The following is a 27,467-nucleotide window of genomic DNA, read 5'->3' as shown; positions in this document are numbered from 1 at the left end:
CGTGTCGCGACATTGCTGCTCGTGTTCGTCGAGAGCCAATTACTGTTAGCAGAGTATGGAATCGGTGGGTTCAGGAGGGTAATACGGAACACGGCTGGATCCCAGTGGCCTCGTATCAGTAACAGTCGAGATGACAGGCATCTTATCCGCACGGCTGTAACGAATCGTGAACCCACGTCTCGATGGGGACGTTTGCAAGACAACGACCATCTGCACGAACAGTTCGACGACATTTGCAGCAGTATGGACTATCAGCTCGGAGACCATGGCTGCGGTTACCCTTGACGCTGCATCACAGACAGGAGCGCCTGCGATGGTGTACTCAACTACGAACCTGGCGGCACGAATGGCAAAACGTAATTTTTTCGGATGAATCCCGGTTCTGTTTACAGCATCATGATGGTCGCATCCGTGTTTGGCGACATCGCGGTGAACGTACATTGGAAGCGTGTATTCGTCATCACCATACTAGCGTATCATCCGGCGTGATGGTATGGGGTGCCATTGGTTACACGTCTCGGTCACCTCTTGTTCGCATTGACGGCACTTTGAACAGTGGACGTTACAATTCAGATGTGTTAAGACCCGCGGCTCTACCCTTCAGCCATCCGGAGTGGCCGTGCGGTTCTAGGCGCTACAGTCTGGAACCGAGCAACCGCTACGGTCGCAGGTTCGAATCCTGCCTCGGGCATGGATGTGTGTGATGTCCTTAGGTTAGTTAGGTTTAATTAGTTCTAAGTTCTAGGCGACTGATGGCCTCAGAAATCGCATAGTGCTCAGAGCCATTTGAACCATCTACCCTTCATTAGATCCCTGCGAAACATTTCAGCTGGATAATGCACAACCGCATGTTGCAGGTCCTGTACGGGCCTTTCTGGATACAGGAAATGTTCAACTGCTGCCCTGGCCAGCGCATTCTCCAGATTTCTCAAAAAAATTGTTCAAATGGCTCGGAGCACTATGGGACTTGACATCTATGGTCATCAGTCCCCTAGAACTTAGAACCACTTAAACCTAACTATCCTAAGGACATCACACACATCCATGCCCGAGGCAGGATTCGAACCTGCGACCGTAACGGTTGCTCGGTTCTAGACTGTAGCGCCTAGAACCGCACGGCCGTTCCTGTATTTACCGACAAGTGCAACAGGTACGGAACTCTGTCGCACAGACAGACATCCGACACCAGTGCAACACAATGGATGCACAGTTGCATGCCTGCATTCAACATTCTGGCGGTTACACTGTTTATTAATTTACCAGCGTTTCACATCTGCAATGGTTTATCTCGCCCTTAGATTAACTTGTAATTTTGCAATGTATTCCCAAAATTTAATTACTTACATTAATTATTTCTTATATATGCATCTCGTTAGAATGAAATCACAATGAAACGAATACCCTTAGCTGCATACAGGCGTTGATATAAGTCAACGGGGACAGTTCAAAATGTGAGCCCCCACCGTAACTCGAACCGGGGATCTCCTGCTTACATGGCAGACGCTCTATCCATCTTTTTTTTTTTTTTTGTAATCTCATTTTGTTCGTTTCATCTGCTAGGGGCGGACATCGCAAGACATCCGTTTCAGTTCGTCGTTGATCCATTAACTCAGTTTTTTTATTACAGAGGGCAACTACCCCTTTGACCGAACACGCTGAGCTACCGTGCCGGCATCCATCTGAGCCATCGAAGACACGGAGGACAGTGCCGCTGCAGTGACTTACCTCTCGCACGCCTCCCGTGAAACCTACATTCGCAACTTATTCTCCCGCAACTTATTGTCGGACAAATTTTAAAACTTAATAAACCACGGAATAATGTAGATAGAGAGGTAAAAATTGACGCACATGCTTGGAATGACATGGGGTTAAAATTAGAACAACAAAAAAGAAAGTTCACAGAATGTCCGACAGATGACGCTGGACAGCAAAACGTGAGTGATGTGCATGACAATCGTGTATAAAAGGAGCTGCAATGAGAGAGAGAATCAGATGCGCCCACAGTCGCAGCATGTTGACGTTACCTGAAAAAGCGCTTTTTGTGAAGCTGTATTATGGGGAATGTGGTAGTTCAGCGTTACGATCCTATCGTCATAGGAAGGGGATTCGAACAGGTAAAGGTTCGTTGACAAATGCAGCTGTGGCGAGAATGATTTCGAAGTTCGAAGCCACGGGTTGTTTTGACGACAGACCCCGTAGTGGCCGACCGAGCACAAGGCGTAATGCTGCTGAGACAGTTCAGGAAGAAATGGAAGACTGTAGCGGGTTCGTCTATGCACGAGGAAGTCGGCGCTCGTGCAGTCGCACGTCGCACCGGCATTCCATACACTACTGTTTGGTTGGCACTGAGGCGTACCCTCCGATGCTATCCGTACAAAATCCATCGGCATCATGAACTGTTACCTGGCGATTTAGTGAAGCGGAGGGCATTTGCGGTGTGGGCGTATCAAAAGATGGCGGAAGATGACGATTGGTTGACAAACGTGTTGTGGACCGACGAAGCTCATTTCACGCTCCGAGGTTCTGTCAACGCCCACAAATGCAGAATTTGGGCTACCGAAAATCCTAGAACTGTCGTGGAAACTCCATCGCACGAGGAGAATGTCACGGTATGGTTTGGATTTACGACATCTACCGTTATCGGGCCTCTTTTCTTCCAGGAAATGCGTGATTCTGGTTTTGTAACTGCTACCGTGACGGGTGAGAGGTACGCCGATATGTTACAGAATCGTATCATCCCCAGCCTGGTTGATAAACACCTGCTGGAACGTACGATGTTTATGCAGGATGGTGCTCCACCCCATATTGCTAGACGCGTGAAAGATCTCTTGCGCGCGTCGTTTGGTGATGATCGTGTGCTCAGCCGCCAATTTCGTCATGCTTGGCCTCCCAGGTCCCCAGACCTCAGTCCGTGCGATTATTGGCTTTGGGGTTACCTGAAGTCGCAAGTGTATCGTGATCGACCGACATCTCTAGGGATGCTGAAAGACAATATGCGACGCCAATGCCTCACCATAACTCTGGACATGCTTTACAGTGCTGTTGACAACATTATTCCTCGACTACAGCTATTGTTGAGGAATGATGGTGGACATATTGAGAATTTCCTGTAAAGAATTGTCTTACTTTGTTATGCTAATTATTGCTATTCTGATCAGATGAAGCGCCATCAGTCGGACATTTTTTGAACTTTTGTATTTTTTTGGTTCTAATAAAACCCCATGTCATTCCAAGCATGTGTGTCGATTTGTACCTCTCTATCTACATTATTCCGTGATTTATTCAGTTTTCAAATTTATACTGACTTTTTGATCACTCGGTATAGTTAAGGCTATATAGTTATGGCGCACCGGCCGTTTGACCATCTCCTTCTGTGCGGATACACAAGCAGTGCCCGAACTCTTACGGGAATCGGCGGTAAAGCCGCTAGTAATGAGTATGATGGGCAGGGGCACTATGAATATAGTGCGGGACAATGAGTTGCAAATGTGGATCTCACGGGAGGCGTACCAAAGATAAGTCCCTGCAGTCGCACTATCCTCTGTGTTCTCGGTGGCTCTGATTGTTGCTGGTTGGCATCTGTAATAAAAAAACTGAGTGGAAGGATCAACAAACGAACTTTAACGGATGTCATGTGAAGCCGGCAACGACCAATCCCAAAGACAATAAATAAATAAATAAATAAAAAAGATTGATGGATAGAACTTCCGCCATGTAAGCAGGAGGTCCCGGGTTCGAGTCCCAGTCGGGGTACACATTTTGAACTGTCCCCGTTGACTTTCATCAACACTTGTATGCAGCTAAGGGTATTCATTTCACTGGGATTATTTTTTTTTTGATCTTTTTTTCCTTCAGTGAATTTCTATCAGGTAGTCGCTGGTGTAAAACGGGCATAAGTGGGCGATCGACTCACGGGTCGGGCTCCACAGGGCGCCGGTTGCCGTACGGGTCTGTGGGCCTGCGCGGCGTGGTGTAGCGGCCGCCCTCGTTGTTGAGCGGGTCCGCGCCGGCGGAGGGCCGCACAGGGCGCGGCTCCTCGTACACCACGCCGCCCACGCCGCTCCCGCCGCCTCCTCCGCCTCCACCCCCGCCGCCGACGCCGCTACCACCACCGCTGGTGCCGCTGCCGCCGCCACCGGAACTCACGTAGGGCGGACGAGTAGTCTGCCGGCTGCCGCTCGTTCCTGCAACAACACGGTCGAGGGGCGTCGTAAGAGCGTTGCAAGGATCGCAAAGCACGCCCGGCTTTCCGGGCGGGAAGGAGCGCCTGGTTCCCGGCGTTGACCCGGCGAGTCTGTGGATGGCTTTTAGGCGGTTTTCCATCTGCCTCGCCGAATGCGGGCTGGTTCCCCTTATTCCGCCTCCGTTACACCATGTCGGCGATTGCTGCGCAAACAAGTTCTCCACGTACTCGTACCCTACCATTACTCTACCACGCGAACATAGGGGTTACACTCGTCTGGTGTGAGATGTTCCCTGGGGGGTCCAGCGGGGGCCGAACCGCACAATAACCTGGGTTCGGTGTGGGGCGGCGGGGGGTGAAGTGGAATGCGGTAGTCGTCGTGGGGTTGTGGACCACTGCGGCTGCGGCGGGGACGGAGCCTCTCCGTCGTTTCTAGGTCCCCAGTTTACAATACAATACAAGGATCGAAAGCTGCTTTTGGCAGGGAAGGAAGTTGCGCTCTACAACAGTAAAGCAATGGCGTCTACTGGCATGTATACAAAACTAGCTACCTCACAATGTGCTGTCCTTTTAGCATCGATTCAATAGCAATGAAGATACTTGGAAGATTTGTAACTAAAGTCGTGGGGCTCATGAAATACATAACTGTAGAAAAGCTTCCAAAACCGAAGTTTTATTGCCCAGATCGCACTTGATACTTATCTTTATTATTAGTTTCAGCAAATTTATACTGAAAAGCCAAAGAAACTTGTACATCTGCATAATATCGTGTGGGGCCCCCTCGAGCACGCAGAAGTGTCGCAGCACGATGCCGCGTGGACTCGACTAATGTCTGAAGCAGTGCTGGAGGGAATTGACACCATGAATCCTGCACCGCTGCCCTTAAATCCGTAAGACTACGAGCCGGTGGAGATCTCTTCTGAACTGCACGCTGCAAGACATACCAAATATGCTCAGTAATGTTCATGTCTGGGGAATTTGTTGGCCGGCGGAAGTGTTAAAACTCAGAAGAGTGTTCCTGGAGCCACTTTGTAGCAATTCTGGACGTGTGGGGTGTCGCATTGTCCTGCTGGAATTGCCCGAGTCAGTTGGGATGAGCAATGGTTATGAATGGATGCGGGGGATCAGACAGGGTGCTTACGTACGTGTGACAGACCTGACAGGGTCGTATCTAGACGTATCAGGAGTAACGCCAGTTAAATCGAACTTTAGAATCACATTATTCAAGCATGGTCATGAAAGAGGACCTCTCCGTATTCCTTTAATGCGTCGATATTCGCCAAGAGCAGCAGCATTGTTGCTGTTCCTTTGATAAAACCACTTTATGAGTAAAGCCCTGCTCACCTTACGCAGACCCATGCTGACCGCCTGCAACTGTAATGCTCACTGATGCTTGTATTTCACTTTAGGTCACCGTACCGGTACCGACGCCTAACGGCAAGTCATGACACTAGCACTACTAACAACTCGAATTCTGCAGCGCACAGTCTGAACACCATACAAATAAAGTTGGGTATATATACCGTACAGAGTTTTCCATCTACGCTGGCTCAAGTAGAGAAAGTTTAACTATAACCAGACAGTGCATAGCATGCGCTCCTTGTTTATGTTCTGAATCTTGCAAGAATTTTCGTGACTATTAAAAACTCATTCACAATCACAAATATTCAGGACTCTGTGAGTGGGTTTGGGAACCTACGTCAAGCTAAGACATCATTTTAAACATTTGCGTGTTCTACAAAAACGTGGTATTCATATAATTTCTTCGAGCTTTCATCCAATTTTAGAAAGGGTTCAATCTTCCAGAAACGATCACGTGGTGGCGGAGATTATAGCAGTAGCAGCAGTAGTAGTAGTAGTAGTAGTAGCAGCAGCAGCAAACATTAGGCTAACTAGTTTTCAACAACGAAGTAAGCCCAATCAAGTTTATTAGCTACATGTTTCATAGATCATTTGAACGATTCTTTTATCGAAATCATGCACAACCGATCAGTTTGCAGGATATAGATATACATGATTAGTGTTAACATTAATGAAAACACTATTTTAGTCCTACTCATGCAACTGTACTTAAAAACCAGTGTTTTTACTGGATACCAGTTTTTAAGTAGATATTGGTCAATGAAATGGACGGTGTTATCTGGGGGAAAGGATTTTAAGTTACAACTTGCTTTGCTATGTGTCAGACAGTTTATGTTATTGCTCAAATCATAAAAAGTTTTTGTCACTGTACACTGAACTCCTTTCTGAGCCACTGACAGCTGTAATAATAGGTACTAAAATTGCATATTTCCAGCTAGCGTGGGGGCAAACATCACCATTTTTCTCAAATAATGGTGGATTATTTAGGAGCAATTTCTTCAGAGAATGTGAGTATTGTGATAGCTCAGCTGAAATGTCTAACTCTTCAAGACGTATCTACATTATGTCCGTGGATGAACACACATTTTTAATGTTCGCTTTGGTGCAATCAATACTTTCTAAGTGATGAATTACCCCACAAAATTATTCCAGAAGACACCAAATGAACGTATGCGAACTGTGTAAGGAGGTAAATTTGATTGCTATTAAGATTAGCAGTTATACGAAGAGAAAACTGTGGCTTATTTGTTTTTTAGTAGATCTTCTGGATAGTTGTTTTAGGAAAGCAATTGTCAAATACTGACACAAATTTAACGCAGAATAAACTGAATTTGACACTAATATCTCTTTCTACATGAACCTCATACATAACAGCCTTCATAACTTACTTTTAAAACATTCTATCCAGTTTTCATTAATAAGCCGCACTGCTTTGTATGAACGTGCCTCCAGTAAGTTGCCACACTGTTTATTTCCATTAACTGTGCATCATGGTTACATAGTCCATTCGCAATTGAGTGCACATCAGTTGTTTCAGTCAGAGCACTGTCTATAAATGTGTTATCGATCAGTGCTCTACATTCTTTCTGGACACCAATTAGAAAACTGACTACTGCAATTATATTGAAACACCAAAATTATTATTGTTCATTTCTCCTGTCCGAATTTAAAGAGAGCTACCTTATAATACACCACTGGCCATTAAAATTGCTACACCAAGAAGAAATGCAGATGATAAACGGGTATTCATTGGACAAATATATTATACTAGAACTGGCATGTGATTACATTTTCCCGCGATTTGGGTGCATAGATCCTGAGAAATCAGTACCCAGAACAACCACCTCTGGCCGTAGTAACGGCCTTGATACGCCTGGGCATCGAGTCAAACAGAGCTTGGATGGCGTGTACAGGTACAGCTGCCCGTGCAGCTTCAACACGATACCACAGTTCATCAAAAGTAGTGACTGGCGTATTGTGACGAGCCAGTTGCTCGGCCTCCATTGGCCAGACGTTTTCAATTTGTGAGAAATCTGGAGAATGTGCTGGCTAGGGATAGCAGTCGAACATTTTCTGTATCCAGAAATGCCCGTACAGAACCTGCAACATGCGGCCGTGCATTATCCTGCTGATATGTAGTGTTTCGCAGGGATCGAATGAAGGGTAGAGCCATGGGTCGTAACACATCTGAAATGAAACGACCACTGTTCAAAGTGCCGTCAATGCGAACAAGAGGTGACCGAGACATGTAACCAATGGCACACCACACCATCACGCCGACTGATACGCCAGTATGGTGATGACGAATACACGCTTCCAATGTGCGTTCACCGCGATGTCGCCAAACACTGATGCGACCATCATGATGTTGTAAACAGAACTTGGATTCATCCGAAAAAATGACGTTTTGCCATTCGTGCTCCCAGGTTCGTCGTTGAGTACACCATCGCAGGCGGTCCTGTCTGTGATGCAGCGTCAAGGGTAACCCCAGCCATAGTCTACGAGCTGATAGTCCATGCTGCTGCAAACGTCGTCGAGCTGTTCGTGCAGATGGTTGTTGCCTTGGAAACGTCCCCATCTGTTGACTCAGGGATCGAGACGTGGCTGCACGATCGGTTACAGTCATGCGGATAAGATGCCTGTCATCTCGACTGCTAGTGATACGAGGCCGTTGGGATCCAGCACGGCGTTCCGTATTACCCTCCTGAAACCATAGAATCCATATTCTGCTAACAGTAATTGGATCTCGACCAACGCGAGCAGCAATGTCGCGATACGATAAACCACAATCACGATAGGCTACAATCCGACCTCTATCGAAGTCGGAAACGTGATGGTACGCATTTATCCTCTTTACACGAGGCATCACAACAACGTTTCACCAGTCAACTGCTGTTTGTGTATGAGAAATCGGTTGGAAACTTTCCTCATGCTAGCACGTTGTAGGTGTCGCCACCGGCGCCAACCTTGTGTGAATGCTCTGAAAAGCTAATCATTTGCATATCACAGCATCTTATTCCTGTCGGTTAAACATCGCGTCTGCAGCACGTCATCTTCTTGGTGTAGCAATTTTAATGGCCAGTAGTGTAATTACATCGAGCACAGATGCGTTTAAGCAGTCAATATTCCCGTCCTCCATATGGGAAAAGAACGGGGAAGAGTCCTAAAAAGTGGTACAATGGGAAGAACCATCTGCCATGCACATCACAAGCAAGATTTATAACCTTTTATTCATTTTTATATTGCTGTAAAAAAAAATCTGAATTGTACACGCCATGTTACAGAACAGTTCGTGGGCTCCAAATTATGCGGGGAGTAGGTGTTGGGTGGGATGGTGTCGTGTTGCTTGTCTGTGCAAGTACGTGAGTGTCGTCTTGCTGGCGATGCCGCCGCCTCAGCAGATCGGCTTTACCTGTGAGCTGGCTGGGTGGGGGGCTTTAGGGAGCCAAGCCGACAGGCGGAGCGGGTTCGGCGCAGCGTGTTCCGCTCACAGAGCCATCTGCCGCATTCGCATCTGAGCTACGTCTCACAAGCTCCGGACGCATTTCATGCTCCGAACACCTCGACACGTATTATCTTACCGCTGAATGGTGAATTTCATTTCTGATAAATCTGGAATGGTCAGACACATTAAGGGTGAAAATGTTAATAGTTTTAAGTTCCATTTTTTTCACAAAACACGTTTTCAGTGCTATTGTGTTCTCTGAACTCTGGTGCATATTACTAGACTTCCTTCAAGTGTCAGATCATGCAAAATATATCTATTTAAAACAGCAGATAAAAATTCGCTTGATGCCTTCCTAAGAGAGAGTATCCATTTCTTCCAAGCTAATTATGTAAATGTAGACCAGATATGGCTCAAATTCAAAGATGCAGTATCGACAGCAATAGATAGGTTCATACCGCGTAAGTTAATAATAGACGGGACTGACCCACTATGGTACAAAAAACACGTCAGAACACCATTGCAGAAGCAACGAAAAAAGCATGCCAAATTCAGAAGAATGCAAAATCCCCAAGACTGGCTAAGTTTCACGGATGCTCAAAATTTAGTGCGGACGTCAAAGGGAGATGCTTTTAATAGTTTCCACAACGAAACATTGTCTAAAAATACGTTAGAAAACCCATAGAGACTCTGGTCGTATGCAAAGTACCCCAGTGGCAAAAACAGTCAACACCGTCACTGCGCGATAGCGATGGAAATGTTACCGATGATGGTGCCACTAAAGCGGAGTTACTAAATACAGTTTTCCGTAATTGCTCCACGAAAGAAGACGATGTAAATATTCCAGAATTCCAAACCAGGACAGCTGTTAGCACGAGTGACATAAAATCAGATATCTTAGGTGTTGCGAAACAACTCAAATCACTTAAGAAAGGCAAGTCTTCCGGTTCTGATGGTATACCAATTAGGTTTCTTTCGGAGTATGCAGACACAATAGTGCCGTTCTTAGCAATCTATACAACACTTCACTTGACGAAAGGTCTGTTCCTAAAGACTGGAAAGTAGCACAGGTCACACCAATAATCAAGAAGGGAAATAGGAGTAACCCATTGAATTACAGACCCATATCACTGACCTCAATTTGCAGTAGGATTTTGGAGCGTATACTGTACTCGAACATTATGAATCATCTTGAAGAAAATGACTTACTGATACATAACCAACACGGATTCATAAAATATTGTTCTTTTGCAACACAGCTAGCTCTTTATTCCCATGAAGTAATGGGTGCTGTCGACAGGGGACGTCAGATCGATTCCATATTCCTAGATTTCGGGAAGGCTTTTGATACCGTTCCTCACAAGCAACTATTAATCAAATTGCGTGCATATGGAGTATCGTCTCAGTTGTGTGACTGGATTCGTGATTTCCTTTCGGAGAGGTCACAGTTCGTAGTGATAGAAGGTAAATCATGGTCACAGTTCGTAGTGATAGACGGTAAATCATGGGGGAGAACAGAAGTGATATCTGGCGTTCCGCAAGGTAGTGTCACAGGCCCTCTGCTGTTCCTGATTTACATAAATGATCTAGGTGATAATCTGAGCCGCCCTCTTAGACTGTTAGCAGATGACGCTGTAATTTACCGTCTAGTAAAATCATCAGACAATCAATTCCAATCACAAAATGATCTAGAGAGAATTTCTGCATGGTGTGAAAAGTGGCAATTGGCATTAAACAAATAATAGTGCGAGGCCATCCACATGGGTACTAAAATAAATCCGATAAATTTTGGGTATACGATAAATCGCACAAATCTAAGGGCTGTCAATTCGACTAAATATCTAGGAATTACAATTACGAGCAACTTAAATTGGAAAGACCACATAGATAATATTGTGAGGAAGGCGAAACAAAGATTGCGCTTTGCTCGCAGAACACTTAGAAGATGCGACAAACCGACTAAAGAGACAGCCTACATTACACTTGTCCGTCCTCTGCTGGAATATTGCTGCGCGATGTGGGATTCTTACCAGGTAGGATTGACGGAGAACATCGAAAACGTGCAAAGAGTTGCAGCTCGTTTCGTGTTATCGTGCAATAGGGGTGAGAGCGTCGCTGATATGATACGCGAGTTGGGATGGTAGTCTCTGAAACAAAAGCGGTTTTCTTTGCGGCGAGTTCTGGTTACGAAATTTCAGTAACCAACTTTCTCTTACGTTTGCGTAAATATTTTGTTGACACCCACCTACGTAGGGAGAAATGATCATCATAATAAAATAAGAGAACTCAGAGCTCGAACGGGTAGATTTAGGTGTTCCTTTTTCCCACACGCCATTCGAGAGTGGAATGGTAGAGAAGTAGTATGAAAATGGTTCGATGAACCCTCTGCCAGGCACTTAATTGTGAATTGCAGAGTAAGTATGTAGATGTAGACGGAGAAAATGTTTTACGCAATCATTACTAGAAGGCCCATCGTCTTTGTGCCATGCAGCGCTTACCTCTGGCGTCCGAAATGCCATTCACCTACGTCTCCCGTTTGGTCTGGGATGGTTTCAAGACAACACAAGCTTCTGGTGAGCGAGTACAGCTTTTTGAGCTGCGACAGAGATTTTGCAATTATAGAGGAAAGGAAAGGCAGACAAGACCATGATTCCACACGATCTACAAAAGATTGGGTCAGCTAAGGGTAAGATCTCATTCCATGTAATTCCACTGCCTACAACTGACTTCTTTGATTATAAACGTGCTACTAAGACATCAGTACAGACGTGTAAAATCTCCAAATGTAGTATGATCACAGTGTATTACTCAACCATCTCAAACGGCTATTAAAAAAATGCATTTTCTGAAACAGAAGAATGAAGAAATAGTACATGCAAAAGAGGAAAGACCGTGGCTTATGTAAGCCATGCCGTACTTAATGTGAAAGACTAGGCATGTTTAGCACCTGCAGAACATAAAGACCTGTTAATGTTGCCATTTCTTGAATCCTGCAGGGAAGTTTTTGCTGACTGCAGTTCTAGTTCAAACATTACTGCAGTATTTCTCTACTTATATTATCACAAATAAAACACTACCACAGTGTTAATGGAGCTTAAAACAAAAACTTTCTTATTGACACTTATAATCAGTTATTTCACTGGTGTGGCACACAGAACGTTCTTAATAAATTATTTCTAATTTATGTAGGTTCTCCCAGTGATGAGATGAGCAGCATAATTCTGTTGCATCAGAATACTTCCAGTTTTCTTGAAAGCAATTTAAGCATAAAAACACGTACATCGCTTATTGATTCTCATGACAAATTTGAGATATGGTACTTAGAACGTTTGGCATTTCCAGTCAACTTTTTTTGTGAATGTAGCGGTTTTACTCGAACCAAAGTCTGAGTGTGAGCAGGAACTAACTGATTTGTCGTAGTCGAAGTATGATGTAGTATTTGCGTCCTTAATTCCTAATAATAGCTCTATGTAAAATTGTCAGTAGATTTACAGACAAAGAAATTCGTTTCATCGAAAATTAATTAATTTAAAAAACGAGCCACTTTTTGTATAGCTTTATGGCAAGAAGCATTTTGGAGTTTCAGGTTACGTGATACTTTTATATCTTCGTCATTATTTTTGTTGGCTACACTGCAGTTCCCCTGCGCAAAATAATTCGTTTCCCGAACTGTGTACTTATGTCTAATAGTTACATGCACTTTTTTCTGTAGTTTGTTGCTTATTTTTTTCGCTTTTATATGCACAGCACAAATGTTCACTGATATAATGCAGCATTCGTCATGTGACCGACCAACAGGTTTGTTTACATTCGAAATTTTATCTGAAATCAAATTACAGTTTTCTTGCACATTCCAAAATTCTGAAGACGCTTACGTTTATTGTCTTAATACTGCTGACCTTAAAACTCGATAAGTGCTTCTGTACAGTTAAAAGTTGCTTGATACACAGTGTATGCACTGTAATGTCTTTGCCTTCGTTATTTTACAGTTGTTTCTTTTAAGGAATTAGTAGGACTGTATCAGCAGTTAACATGAATAGTTAATAACATATATTGATCTCGGGACTGCTGTCGGTAACAAACTGTCACCCCATGGGGATATCTAGCAGTTGCCTCGTGGAAATGATGTGATGTGAATGAATTCTGTTCAACCCTACGCTCTTATTATGTATAAATCTGAGATCGATTGCTACCAATCTGTTCGAAATCGATTGGTTCATAAGGAAAATTCTGTGTTCGGCATACCCTAAATTCTACCTAATAAAATTTGAATTTAAAGTAGGATAACAGACACTTCCGGCCACTACACAAATTGCCCTCTCTTCCCATATCGATCTTTTACTTATATTAATTTTACTAACTTTTTTGTTGTTTGATTTTTTTCTATTAGAAATGTCTTTTCGCCAGCTTCACAGCGTGTTGGCGAGGGTCCTACACGATATCAAGTAGGTGTACCAGTGTCTTTGGCTCTTCAGTGTAAATGTATTGCTTAGTAGTTACAATATGTTACATTTTGTCATGTTTTTCTCCTGATTTTTATTCTCATGACAAAATGTAACGTAGTAACATGTTGTAGCTACTACGTGATACATTTACTGTGTGTATAAAAAGAAACATGTATTACAGGCTACAGAAGATGCTTCCCAAATAAAAGAAGCGAAACGCGTATGGAAATAAACAAACAGCCTTTCATTTAGTTGCATTGTCGGAAAATGCCCCCACGAATTAAAATTCATAGGCATTACGTATGTATGAGGCATTCGTGGCTGGCTGCATCAAACCAGTCAGAAGGCTGGTGACACAACAAAAAAAGTATGCTTCGTGAATATTCAGTGTGACGTTTCTGTGGTCGTTAATAGCGTATCACTGTGAATCCATAAGCAGATATTTGCGATCTACCCTTACCTGTGAGTCGTCACGAAAAGAGGATCCTATGACAACCAGATCTGTGCGAAGAGTTAATTAGAATAGGAGAACACTTCACTACTTAGTTAATACTAACTTTTCTGGATTCAGCTATATAAGTAATTAAAAGTGACTTCGGAAAACAGCTGATAACATGTAAAGGTTAGCTTTCATGTCACATATTACGGAAGTATAGAATGAAACTTCTGCTAGTAATGATATACAACATACTATCACAGCGTTTCACAATGGGACGATCCACAGACCACTGGAGAGATTCTTTCTATCGGCCAGCGATGTATTGCTCATTGCTCGGTGGCGAACACGCAGCGCCGGAACGTGTAGGAGGAAAGCGCGGACCTCTGGAGAGGGCTATGAACGGGCAAGTGAATTGGCGGTTTACCACCGGGCGGATTGCAGCGCTTCGTCGAAGCTGAGTTTACATCAGTTACGAGGGGATGTGGTGTCGAGGTACACTTTAAAATGTGTAGCAGACAGCAGTGGATGCCGAGCGGTGTTGGGACGAGTTGTGAAGCCGTCGCGTACGGGCTTGCATGGAGAGACATTCGACATGACGAAAGTTCCTCTTTGCAGCGGGGTGAGTTGGTCGTAGCAACCGTACTGGGCGGCCGCTTACGGCAGCTCGCTGAACTGGATACACTCAGTCCTAAGCGCCTTCACTTGCTGCCACATTCGGAAGGCATTGTTCGCAGGTGCAAAGTTGTTCTGCGTCGCTGAATAGAATTGAGCTTTGCTTCGGCGTGCTACGGGTGAGTATCTGCAAGCCTGCAAAACTTTGTTCATTGCCTGTGCTTCAATTGTTTATTGTGTATTGACCTACTCCTAGCAGCACTGAGCTTTATTAGTCTTATTTGAATTTGGTATGTCAGTTTATTTGTTGCAAAAAAAAAAATCTTTTGCTTTTGTATGTTTCTTAAAGCTCCTTTTAAAACTTCTGTGTGATTTCCATTTAATTACCTCAAGCAGCATTCAATTATCTCTAGCAGTAAAAGTTTATTGAAACAGTTGTTAAATTAACTTAGATTTGCAATGATTGGTCCATCAGCTTTGTTACTAGACGGCTATTGCTATAGAGTGCTGCCTTCTTTCCAGTAAAGTTAACTGCTGAGTAATTTTTCAACGATGTCAACTGATGCCGTGTCTATTTATTTTAAATTTAGGTTTTAAAATCTTCTTTTTTATAAAAATATTTTGTAATAATTTAGTCATAGTTACTGCCATTGTGTTTCACAATCCGAGGTCGTGGCGGGTTGTGGTGTTGTGAAATCGCTATTCTTGAAGTTATTTGTATGCTCGTTTTTTGTTTTAGAAATTTTCTTTACCAACTTGCAATCAGTGTGTTCATGACACGAGAGACCGCCGCTGTTGGCATAATGTGGGGCCTGGGGGTTTCTTGTGTCCGTCTGAACAGCCTTTGTAATTAATGTTTTTTGGTTACAGCTATTTATTTGATGTAAAATATCGTAATGAAGTGTTATGAATTCAAAATTGTTGCCTCTGGGTTATATTCCTAAGCAATCCCGAGTTTGTGCGTAATTCTGCCCTTTCACCTGGGTTCATGAATGTCCTTGGTCTGTATTTCATTTGTTTGAAATCTAATCCAAAATTTATATACGAGGCCTGTTCAGAAAGTAAGCTCCGATTGATTGCCAAATTGAAACCACAGTGAACATCAGAAATGTTTTACTTGTAACAATTAGCTACACCTTTCAGCTACTTCTCTACTTAGTCGCCGTTCTGACTTAGACTTTTGTCATAGCGTTGTACCAACTTTTCAATAACCTCATCATAGAAGGCAGCCGCCAGTGCTTTCCGCCAATTCTCCACGCTGGCCTACACCTCGTTGTCTGTGTCAAAATGTTGTCTTCAAAGACAGCGGTTCATGTGACCAGAGATGAAACTCAGGGGGAGACAATTGCGGACTGTATTGTGGGTAATCTCACATTTCCATTTGAAAACGATGCAGGAGCATCGTCATTGCCCCTGCAGAATGCGGCTGAGAATTGTCTTGAAGAAGAAACAGCACGACAGTTATGTAATGTTGGCTGCATAGCTTCAGGCGAAATTTCTCACCAGGCCCTCGTGCTTGGCGGCAGACACTATTTTCTAGACATCTTTACGCACTCACTGCGAGCTCAGAAATGAGAAGAGCGACGTGATGCTAACTGGGGTTATACTAGAGACACTACCCAACACATCTGTGCAAAGCTTTATCGGATTTTCATAGTCGTTTCCATTTCGCGACCGATCGGAGCTTACTTTCTGAACGCCCCTCGTACATACGAGGGCTGTCCAGAAAGTAAGTTACGATCGGCCGCAAAATGGAAACCACTGGGAAAATCCGGTAAAGCTTCGCACAGATGTGTTGGTCAGTGTCTCTAGTATGCCCGTCGATCGTGTCGCGACGCTCTTTTCAGTTTTGAGTGAACAGTGAGCACGTAAAGATGCGTAGGGAATAGCGTCTCCCGCCAAGAATGAGGGCCCGGTTAGAGATTTCGCCTGTGTCATGCAGCCCATATAACACAACTGTCGAGCAGTTCCTTCTTCAAGCCAATTCTCGGCCGCACACTGCAGGGGCAATGAAGACGCTCTTGCAGCGTTTCCGATGAGAAGTGTTTGATCACCCACAATACAGTCCGTAATTGGCTCCCCCTGAGTCTCATTTCTGCTCACAAAAACCGCTGGCCATGAAGACAAAATTTTTCGACAGACAACGAGTTGCAGACCTGGCCGGAAGCACAGGCGGCTGCTTTCTATGACGAGGATATTGGAAAGTTGATACAACACTACGACAACACTCGAAGTTGAAGCGGCGAGTACGTAGAGATGTAGGTGGAAGGTGTACCTAACAGTTGCAAATAAAACGTTTCTGGTTTTCACTGTGGTTTCCGTTTCGCGACCGATCGTAACTTACTTTCTGGACAGCCCTCGTATATAGCTTACATTCAAGTTTCACTTTTTCATGTTCTGTTTTCATAACGAAAGTGAAGGTTAGTTCAGCATCAGGACAGACTCGATGTTTGCTAAGGAAGCGAAAGCGTGTTATCTAAAGTAGTGTTCTGTTTTCGTTGGAACCCCAGTGGAAGCGGAGATAAACGTCTAGTTTGACTTCAGTAACTACTGCACCAACAGAAAAAGAAGCAACGTTCCCTTTTCCGGTGGTTTAAAAGGCACATCCTGATATTTACTTTTAAAGTTGTGGTTGGTCTGTGGAATGAACCAAAGTAGCAAATTATGGAAAAATAATATCGTAATCCATCTTGGTTCAACCTAGCAGTCAGTATGTAAGACTGCTCCCACGTTCCTTACATTAGACCTTAGAGTTCTCGGACGTCAAAACTTGTCTAAAATTCATAGAGGCTTACTCTCTACAACAAGGCAACAGCTAAATGTTTAGTTGAGCTCCTGGTCCTTTTATTATTCTTTCTATGATTTCACTACAAATAGTGACAAAGTCTTAATATACTGGCTGCTTCCATGCCGCAAATAAGCTGCGTCAAGTGTTACAATAGCTGATGGAATTTATTAAATTATGTTCCCGTAATTTCTCTTGTGCTGAGTGGCAGAACTGTACACGACGTTCAGAGTCGTCACCATGCAATTTCTGGTGCATAGAAATATGGTACGGTTGCAATCGATGTTGATGTATAATTCTCAACACCGACGTTTTTGAGATTCCCGATTCTCGCGCAGTTTGTCTGCTACTGATGTGCGGATTAGCCGCGACAGCAGCTAAAACATCTACTTCGGCATCATCATTTGTTGCACGTCGTGGTTGACGTTTCACATGTGGCTGAACACTTCCTGTTTCCTTAAATAACGTAATCCGGCGAACGGTCCGGACACTTGGATGATGTCGTCCAGGATACCGAGCAGCATACATAGCACACGCCCGTTGGGCTTCTTGATCACAACAGCCATACATCAGCACGATATCGACCTTCTCCGCAATTGGTAAACGGTCCATTTTAACACGAGTAATGTATCACTAAGCAAATACCGTCCGCACTGGCGGAATGTTACGTGATACCACATACTTATACGTTTGTGACTATTACAGCGCCATCTATCACAAAGTGAAAAAAGTGGTCCAACTAAAACATTGATATTTCTTTACGTACTACACGAATATGTAATTAAAAAATGAGGGTTCCTATTTTGATATCCGTTTGACCTATGGCTGTGCCATCTAGCGGACCAACCATAGCGCCATCTGGTTTCCCCCTTCAAGCTAGACAAGTTTCGTTCTTTGTAGTTTTTTCGTTTGATGCTTATTTCGTGTGATATTTGGCCCGGTCACGATCAGTGGACCACCCTTTATATTTTATGAACAAATGCATTTCGATTTTTAGGTATTATTTCCGATACTTGACTGGAATGAAATCTGAATTTCGAAACTGAGACAAATTAGGTCTCAGATTTCACTTCTGAAACCTAGTCAACGGTCAGTTTTTCCTAAGCTATTCTTGCTTCATTGTTGTAAGTGTTGAAATCCAAGCGTTCTGCTATTCGGTGTGATGTGTGGGCCTTTTTTTGCAAGATTTCAATAAACAAGACTGCTACGACTGTTGGAATTCTTCAATGGGGAACACGAGCGGTTTCGCAAATTAAATTTGCATCTTCAGGTGCTTCACTGTATACAAAGAAATAAAAGAACTCATCAGATATTTAGCCACGCTAAGAAACGGACACATAAAATTGGCAAGGTCTGGGTCTACAAAAATAAGCTTCCTATTCGTCTGATTATAAGTGCAAAGAGTGGACGAGGTTACTTGGTTGAGAAAATGTTAGCAGATTACTTAAATAAGAATTTTAGACATCCCATTCAGTTAAACTGAATGGGAGATTCCATGACAGGCCACAGAACGACATTGATCACGTTTTCGAGATTTTGGAAAGGTTCCTACAGTTTAATTATTTTAGGTACGGAGATAGATATTACGTGCAGGGACAGGGTTTGGCTATGGCCTCACCCCTCTCCTACTGCTACATGACAGATCTAGAGTCCCGTATTATGAAAGACCTACGTCAGTTTTCCATTAACTTCTTATTATGGTGTCGCTGTTTCGACGACATCTGCTTGCTGATAATGGGTCGCACCTAGATTTACAAGATTTTCTTCAGGAGCGCAATAACCAAAATGTGAATATCCAGTTCACCATGGAACGGAGTGTGAACGAAACATTGCCGTTCCTAGATTTGTAAATTTCGTGACAATGGGGATCTTCCAGTTATGATATCTATAGGAGACACGCAGCTTCAGACATAGCAATTCCTAGTTCTTCGAAACACTCATGGCAACATAAAGTGGCAGCATTTCGCTCCATGCTGCATAAGTCACATAGTGTCCCACTGTTCAGCGTAGCTTTCGAGCGTGAGTTACGCGTAATTAGGTACATAACCAACTCCAGTGGCTATGAAGCAGACGTCGTCCATAAAATTAATAGTATTATAAAAAATAAAAAGGAATCTCCCTCAAATGTAGCACAGGCATTACATGGTAAGTATACTAAGCTGATCGCTCTACGTGACAGTGTTGTAAAATATATGGCCGGCCGGTTTGGCCGAACGGTTCAAGGCGCTACAGTCTGGAACCGCGCGACCGCTACGGTCGCAGGTTCGAATCCTGCCTCGGGCATGGATGTGTGTGATGTCCTTAGGTTAGTTAAGTTTAAGTAGTTCTACGTTCTAGGGGACTGATGACCTCAGAAATTAAGTCCCATAGTGCTCAGATCCATTTGAAGCATTTTTTTTTTTTTAAAATACATTTCTTGTCTCGGCCGTTTTTGGGCGTGTTATCTCTAAAACAGCCAAGGTAAATCCCAGTTTATGTTTTTATGTAAAACCAAGAGCGATTTCGGAGAAGGTAAACTCATTGAACTTTAACATAAACAAATCACAACAACAAGGGCGGCGCTGTTATCGCTGAGTGCAGTCGGTTGGGGCGTTTGTAGGCTGCAACTAAATTGATCGGTCGGTCGGTCGATCGGTCGGCCGATAAATTGGTGCGTTTGTAGCGAGCTGAACACGTACCTTGTAACCTATGCCGCAGAGTTTGTTGAGGATCACCCTAACGCTGTCTTGCTAGCTTATCTACATCTACATCCATGCTCGGCGAACCACTGCGAAGTGCATGGGAGAGGGTACTTCCCATTGGACCATTTACAAGGGCTTCTTTCCGTCCCATTCGCGTATGGAGTGCGGGAAGAAGGACTCTCTGCGTGGGTTGTAGTTAGTTTAATCTTGTCTTCACGATCCCTACTGGAGCGATACGTAGAGGATTGATCACTCACAGTTGGTTATAGAGCCTACTAACCAGGCTTTCTCATGACAGTTTGCGTCTTCCTCCAAGCGTCGTCATCTGTGTGATGCTCGCACAAACAAACCTATTACCATTCGTGCCGCCATTCATTGTATACAGAAGCTGGACAGAAATGTCGAAACAACCCGAGAAATGCTTGATTGAAGATAAATGCAGATGCTAGCCAACCGTGCACATTGCATTGTTATATTTGACCACGAACGGAACCTGTGCAATGTCCTCAATACTTTGCAAGTGTCAGTCGCGGTCAGAATAGTATTCTGTGTAGTTGTGAGTGCATTATGTCGCAACTAAGTGAAATTGTATGTGAGCATACTGTTGGTGCTCGTATGGTGGGTGCCTAAGCAAACGAGGCAGGCCAAGAGTTTGGCGTTTTAAGAAGCGCCGTATCCAAGAGCTAGCGGACAATGTTCCTGGATGCGTTACGTGTTCCTGCCTCTCTCCATATGAGGGTTAAGTCCAGGTGCGGAGAGTTCAGAAAGTAGCTATACAGTGCCATGTTGTGCTGTGCAACGTAAGGACCATATGGTAGTATTATTATAGAACATTTTCCATTGTTTAACGAATTTAAACCATCTTTGAACCATATTTGACCAGGTGTTTGTATTTGTTCGCAGGTCCGGTTTGATTGAAGACCAACGTCTTGTGTGACAGCATTGTGATCCAGGTCGTCATGCTGACGACTGAACAAAGAGTGCTTCTTGCGGAGCATGTGTTCCGCAATGGAGACAAGTTTACCTCAGCAGTAGAAGCTGCGTTTGTAGCAAGGTTCCCAGAAGTGAAGATGCCTAACCACAATGCTGTACGGAACCTCATCACCAAGTTTCGAAAGACCGGAAGCGCTCATAATGCTCCGAAATCAGGCCGACCACACACATCCGAAGAGAAGGTGGCGCAGGTGCAAGACACGATGCTGCAAAGTCCAAGGAAATCGGTTGGATGACTAGCTCAGCAGGACCACGTGTCCGTGGGTTCCGGTCACAAGATTCTCCGGAAGTCACTGTCCATGTACCCGTACAAAATGTCGGTCGTGCATAAACTGAGAGACACCGATCGTCCGGCGCGTGTGATCTTTTGCAACTGGTTGCTGTCCTTCCTCCAGGGCTATGGTGAGGGGATTCTTGACACAACGTTTTTCACGGATAAGACATAGTTTCACCTCTCTGGTTACGTGAATAGCCAGAGTAGTCGTGTGTGAATTTAAGGTGTCCCAACTGCATGACCGAAGGGTGGTATTTTGTGCGCTGTGACTCATAAACGCATCATAAGGCTGATCTTCTTTCAGGACACCATAAATGCAGAACGATGCTGCACCTATATTCTGGAGCCCTTCCTAAGTGAACTGAATGAGGACGAAATTGAGAATGCCTGGTTCCAAGGTGTCCCGTCGCAGCACAGTTTTGTAGTGCGATCAGAGCGTTGACGACAATCTGAGGGTTGTCTGAGCGTCCACCTTTATTGTCGGAGATGAGAGTGAGAAAGCTCTCCGAGGTAGAACTGGGTGGTTATTGGTTACAGTGGTAATCTTTTAGGATTAATGGCAGGCTGGGTATGCTGAAGAATTTAATATTTATTAAAGTAATATCTGTATCCCCTTTGATAACTTATAAAAGAGGTACCATTTCATAACCCATTTCTGTATTACTTGTCAGACTCAGTTTACTCTTATTAGCAGGTCACTAGCCTAAGCTTACAATAGACAATTACTATTCCGTAAATTGTTCTTGTTAATTACGAAGCTATAAATGCTAGCTGTTCCTTGAGACAAAGACAGATCGTCTCTGTTCAGAGCTATTCCCCAGAACAGATAATGATTACTTATCTTACAGTTGCTGTGTGTGTCTCCAGATCTGATCACCGACTTGTCACTGTGAATATTACTTCTCCATACTCAGGTTGCGGTGGACTGGGGTACTACTGCTCTCAGACTCCTCCATCAGAATTCTTCATCAGACTTCTCCATCAGACTGACTCTTCTCATTTTACCTCTTGCTTATATACCGACTAAGTTGCGGCTGATCCTCGATAATAGCCTTTTGGGATATTTCCATTACCTGGCTCCCTTCACACGTAAATAGTTTAATGTCGGATTTCTCCTAGACGTATCCGCTCGATGTTATCACTTACGTATATTGGAAAGCTTGACGTCACGGCTTATATCCCTTGGCACAGTCTCAAATAGTTCCATCACATGTTTCGTCTGTGATCTGCCGGGCTACTGGAGGTCCCTACTTTACATAACGTATGGAGAACTTATGTTGTCGTCCAACTGCGGTTCAGTGTCTGAATGTGCGTGTTTTGATCGTATGCGTTTTATCTCTCTCCCCTTCACAAATATCCTCCACTAGGATTTCTCAGTGCATAAACTCTGAGGTTTCTAACTTCAGGAAGTGACAATTGTTCTCCCCTCATTTCATTTAACAAGTATTGCTTAATAAAATCATTATTAATTTGTTTTTTTTTCTTGGTACTGGACAAACGTGATTAACTTTTTAAAGGAAATCTTCGGTGACCGCATCATCTCTCGAGGAGTCTGGCCTCCGCCTTCACCCGACTTGGCTCCACTGGATTACTTTCTATGGGGTACGTTGAAGGCAATCCGCACACCATACAAGAACTCCAAGCTGCACTGACACGTCACATTCGGAACACCACTCCCGATGCCCTGCACAATTCTTCAAGAACATGCAGAAACGTGTGCAACAGTGTCTTCAAGTTCAAGGGGATCACTTCCAGCATCTCTTATAACGTCCGTGACTTTAATACGGCAAGTTATGAACTGCATAGTTTCTTATTGGACACCCTTATGGTGTGGGGAGGCATAATGTTGCATAGGTGTACTGACGTCCACATCTTTGAATATAATACACACGCTGGTTAACGTTATTGTGACACTGTACTGTTTTCCCATGTCCGTTTTTCCAGGGGCGCATCCGGACAGGACTGTACTTTTATGGACGACAATGCGTGACCGCATCGGACTGTGCATGCAGAGGAACTCTTGGAAAGAGGCGATCTTCGCCGAATGGACTAGCCTGCTGGTTTCCTCAACTTAAATGCCATCGAGCACGTGAGGGATGCGTTGCGGGGACATACTGTAGCACGTCCTCATGCGTCAGCGAGCATCCAACAGTCGTAAACAGAGCCGGTAGAGGAATAGAACGCCCTACCACAAGAATTCCTGACTGACCTTGTGGCCAGCATGGTAGCACATTGCAGAGCAGGTATTGTCGTCCGTGCTGACCACACATTATTATTAACCAAGCCCATCTTCTGTAATTCCAGCCGGCCGGAGTGGCCGGGCGGTTCTAGGCGCTACAGTCTGGAACCGCGCGAGCGCTACGGTCGCAGGTTCGAATCCTGTCTCGGGCATGGATGTGTGTGATGTCCTTAGGTTAGTTAGGTTTAAGTAGTTCTAAGTTCTAGGGGACTGATGACCTCAGAAGTTAAGTCCCATAGTGCTCAGAGCCATTTTTTTGTAATGTCCAAAGCACCAAGATAAATCGCTGTGACTTTAGTGTAATTTTTGCCTTGGAATAAAAATGTAATTTCCCTTCGTTCCATTGCACATTTCTTTCAGTTACCTCCCGTAAAATACTGCTACGTTGGCTGGCAGTGACACATCATGCGAAAATGGCTTTCGATTTTAAGTTTTGTACGCCATTATCTGACCCGTGCGTGGCTCCTGTTCCCACCATCGTATATTTTACACCCTGTTTATAACGTACTTCCACCTCACTACGTTAATTTAAATTACTAATGTCGCTGAGTTGCTGCTTTGCCTGACCGTGAGCGGCGCTAGCAAAAAAAAAAAAAAAAAAAGTTTCAAATGGCTCTGAGCACTATGGGACTCAACTGCTGAGGTCATTAGTCCCCTAGAACTTAGAACTAGTTAAACCTAACTAACCTAAGGACAGCACAAACATCCATGCCCGAGGCAGGATTCGAACCTGCGACCGTAGCGGTCTTGCGGTTCCAGACTGCAGCGGCGCTAGCAGCGCGTATCGATATATACCCTCTGATAGTACCTTTGCTCGACTTTTATTACTTCCCGATCGTTGTCAGTCGTAAGCGAGTTCGGGGCTGCCAGTCAGTTGCAACGCGTCTGGAGCGCAGTTCGGACCTGCCAGTCGGGAAGTTGCAGTGCGGCACTAGTGCAGTCGGGTTGGAGCAGTGACGGTCTGCGTCGACATGGCTCGCCCAACCATTACCCCCACGCATCACTTGAGCCGGGCCACGGTCTTGGTGGATTGTCGGTCGTTCATCCTACCGGAGTCGGCTGTGTGTGTGTGCATCGACTCCCGATTTGTCTTCGTGCGTGCTTAGTTATTGTTGGGTATCGTTCATGTCTTCGTGCAAGCGTTTGCCAGGTTGTGTGTGTACTTGGCGTTATTTCCACTGACTACTATTTTAGATGTTGTCGGCATTCTGAGGGTAGACGCTCCGTTGCTGCGGACCAGGGAAGCTAACTCCGCGCGGTGCAGTCGGCTGGGTCCGCCGGCGATCCCTGCGCAGTGTCGGAGCGTGGGGAGCTGTCCCATCGCTACGAGCTTCGTGGTTCACCGACCCAATACGTCAAAGTTCAGTAGTGGTTTCAGGTACCCAAGCCACGTCCATTCACGTTGTGGTTCGTTTCAGTGGTTCGTTCTTGGGGAGGTTTTCCTGTGAGCAACACAGAGTGTTTGTATTGCTGAAATTTCGCCGCCGTGCACAGTGTGTAGTTTTGTCAGCTTAATACATATACATATCTGATTGTGAATAATCAAGCCCGTAACATTTTGTGTTTGAATTCTCATGTACCGATTGGTGGTAAGCAAGTCGTTTGTCGGTCGGTCCGCGGCTGTTCCTTGGTTGGGTTCCGACGGATCAAGTGTGGTTGGGTTCACCACCTGTCTCACCTAAGTGAACGAGGGCAGACTGACCCCCTAGAGGCCTCTGAGAGCTGTTGTCTTTACTGTCTTTCTCACCGATGTTTAATTGTCTGTTTATACTCTATCACAGCCAATGATAAAAAATTCTTGGTTTACTGGTTTTATGTAAGTAAGTTTCAATTCCGACAAGTGGATATTTTCTGAAAGGTTATAGCCGTTGTGTTGTCTTTTCTTTAGTCCGGTTTCAGCTACTTTAAACTTAAGGCTTGTGGTTATATATTTTTTAAATTTTGGAAAATTAATTGTGGGCCTTAAGCGTTGGACCCTTATGCTTAAAATTACCTTTCAAGCTTAAACAGTGTTGCCTTCTGCCTTTGAAAGGTTATGGTAATTTATTCTAAAATCTTGAAAATTTTATTGCAGGCCTTCAGTCATTTGTATTGCATCTTGTTTATGTTTGTCTATCCACCTTCAACGTTTTTAAATGTTCGGATAATAACTTGCCGTCTCTTTAATCTAAGAATAGATGATCAATGCAGCTAACCGCTATCTCTGTGTAATGTCTTGTCTGTATAGACGTGTATCTGTTGTCTTTAAGATCCCTTCACCTTCACACACAAGTCTATACAGTAAAGTAAGGCCCTCCCAGTTCTTGGCTGATCCGTGATAAGACAGGTGAAAAATTAGACTAATGGAGGATTATTAGTATTATCTCTATTTTCATTCGCTCTTTCTCTTTCTCTCCTTTATATATGTATAGTTTTTAATATAAGATTTCATTACGTGATAAAAAGAATCAGCCAAATAGAATCTTTGGTGCAGTCCTTCGTCTTGGTAATCACCGGCTGGCTTGCTGTAAGAGATCTTTACATTTATTATTACTGTTAAACACTGCAGTCAGTCGGGAGAATCAATCGTTTGGACAGTTTGTTCCTTTTACGAAAGATTGCGAATTTCAGATGTGTACGAAGCCTTTTTGGACGATTTAACACAGACTCAGTGATTGCAGGCTCTCTTCGACACAGCTGAAACTTCCCCACTCATTACAGGGCCAACGTGACCAACAAATGATTCAGAAAAAAACTCATTCGTTCATTCACTCCAGAACAAAAAAGTCACAAATCTTATTTTTGGAGGAAATCGTGTATTAAACCCATCTCCATTACATGTCCAGATCTCCGGTGATTCCACGCCTTAATTATTTTCCTTTTACAATCTCTTTCTCTCCAAAACAAACTGCCAACGGCACAAATGTTAATTGGCTCGCTTTAGCGAGAAGAAAAGCAGAATATGTATCTCTCAGAAACACGTCAATCCCTCAACACATACTCCAGAAGCTGTCCTGGTTACCACTCTAACAACCATGGAGAATGCATATATGCATCTCTGTTATTTCAAAGAATAAACGCACTAGAAAATACTTTGGCGTAGACGAGCTGTCGCCGCATATATTACGAGAAAATCAGATCAGATAACTTTTCCAAAGTGAATGAATGTGGATGGTTTGATTGAAAATGATTAATTGATGCGTGATAGAGGGCATTTGCTGTGGGGACATTACACAACCTTGCCTTCAGGCATTCAGGCCAGCTGTGAAAATTATTTTAATTATTTTATTTGTAATTGTAACTGTGAGTTTTCAGTCACTTGAAAATTTACCTTGTTGATTTTTAAGACTTCTTGTTTGGTGGCCTTCAGCCGTGAAAGATTTGGAGTTTAAAACTTATAGTTGTAAAAGTTCGGCTATGTGCCGCTTTGGTTGTAAATGTGTTATTAAGTTACAATAAATTACAATTTTTAGGTGAAACTAACCCCAACCTTACGTGGCCCTTCCCACAGTCCTACCTGTTCTCCCCAGCGTGTACGGGCGTCTCAGTATCCAAGGAAGCTCGATTCTTTAAAGTATCATGGGTTTACTGGTAAAGCTACACTACTGGCCATTAAAATTGCTACACCACGAAGATGACGTGCTACAGACTCGAAATTTAACCGACAGGAAGAAGATGCTGTGATACACAACTGATTAGATTTTCAGAGCATGACTGTTAGCAAGGTTGGCGCCGGTGGCGACACCTACAATGTGCTGACATGAGGAAAATTTGTAACCGATTTCTCATGCCCAAACAGCAGTTGACCGGCGTTGGCTGGTGAAAAGTTGTTGTGATGCCTCGTGTAAGGAGGAGAAATGCGTACCATCACGTTCCCGACTTTGATAAAAGTCGGATTGTAGCCTATCGCGATTGCGGTTTATCGTATCGCGACATTACTGCTCGCGTTGGTTGGGATCCAATGACTGTTAGCAGAATATGGAATCGATGGTTTCAGGAGGGTAATACGGAACGCCGTGCTGGATCCCAA

General features: G+C 44.0%; 1 protein-coding gene across 1 annotated transcript in view; it reads right to left on the bottom strand.

The window, feature by feature from the left end:
- The window catches only part of LOC126418995 (serine proteinase stubble-like), a 349,220-nt gene that overhangs the window by 132,905 nt on the left and 188,848 nt on the right, over positions 1–27,467 (bottom strand). The window contains exon 4 of the mRNA XM_050086041.1: positions 3,914–4,184. Coding sequence (XP_049941998.1) covers positions 3,914–4,184 — 271 coding nt within the window. The remainder of the gene's footprint in view (positions 1–3,913; positions 4,185–27,467) is intronic.

This window comes from Schistocerca serialis, chromosome 9 (genome assembly GCF_023864345.2).
Source record: "Schistocerca serialis cubense isolate TAMUIC-IGC-003099 chromosome 9, iqSchSeri2.2, whole genome shotgun sequence".
Lineage (NCBI taxonomy): Eukaryota > Metazoa > Arthropoda > Insecta > Orthoptera > Acrididae > Schistocerca > Schistocerca serialis.
Note: the sequence above shows the minus strand (reverse complement) of the source record. Positions and strands in the feature narration are given on the sequence as shown.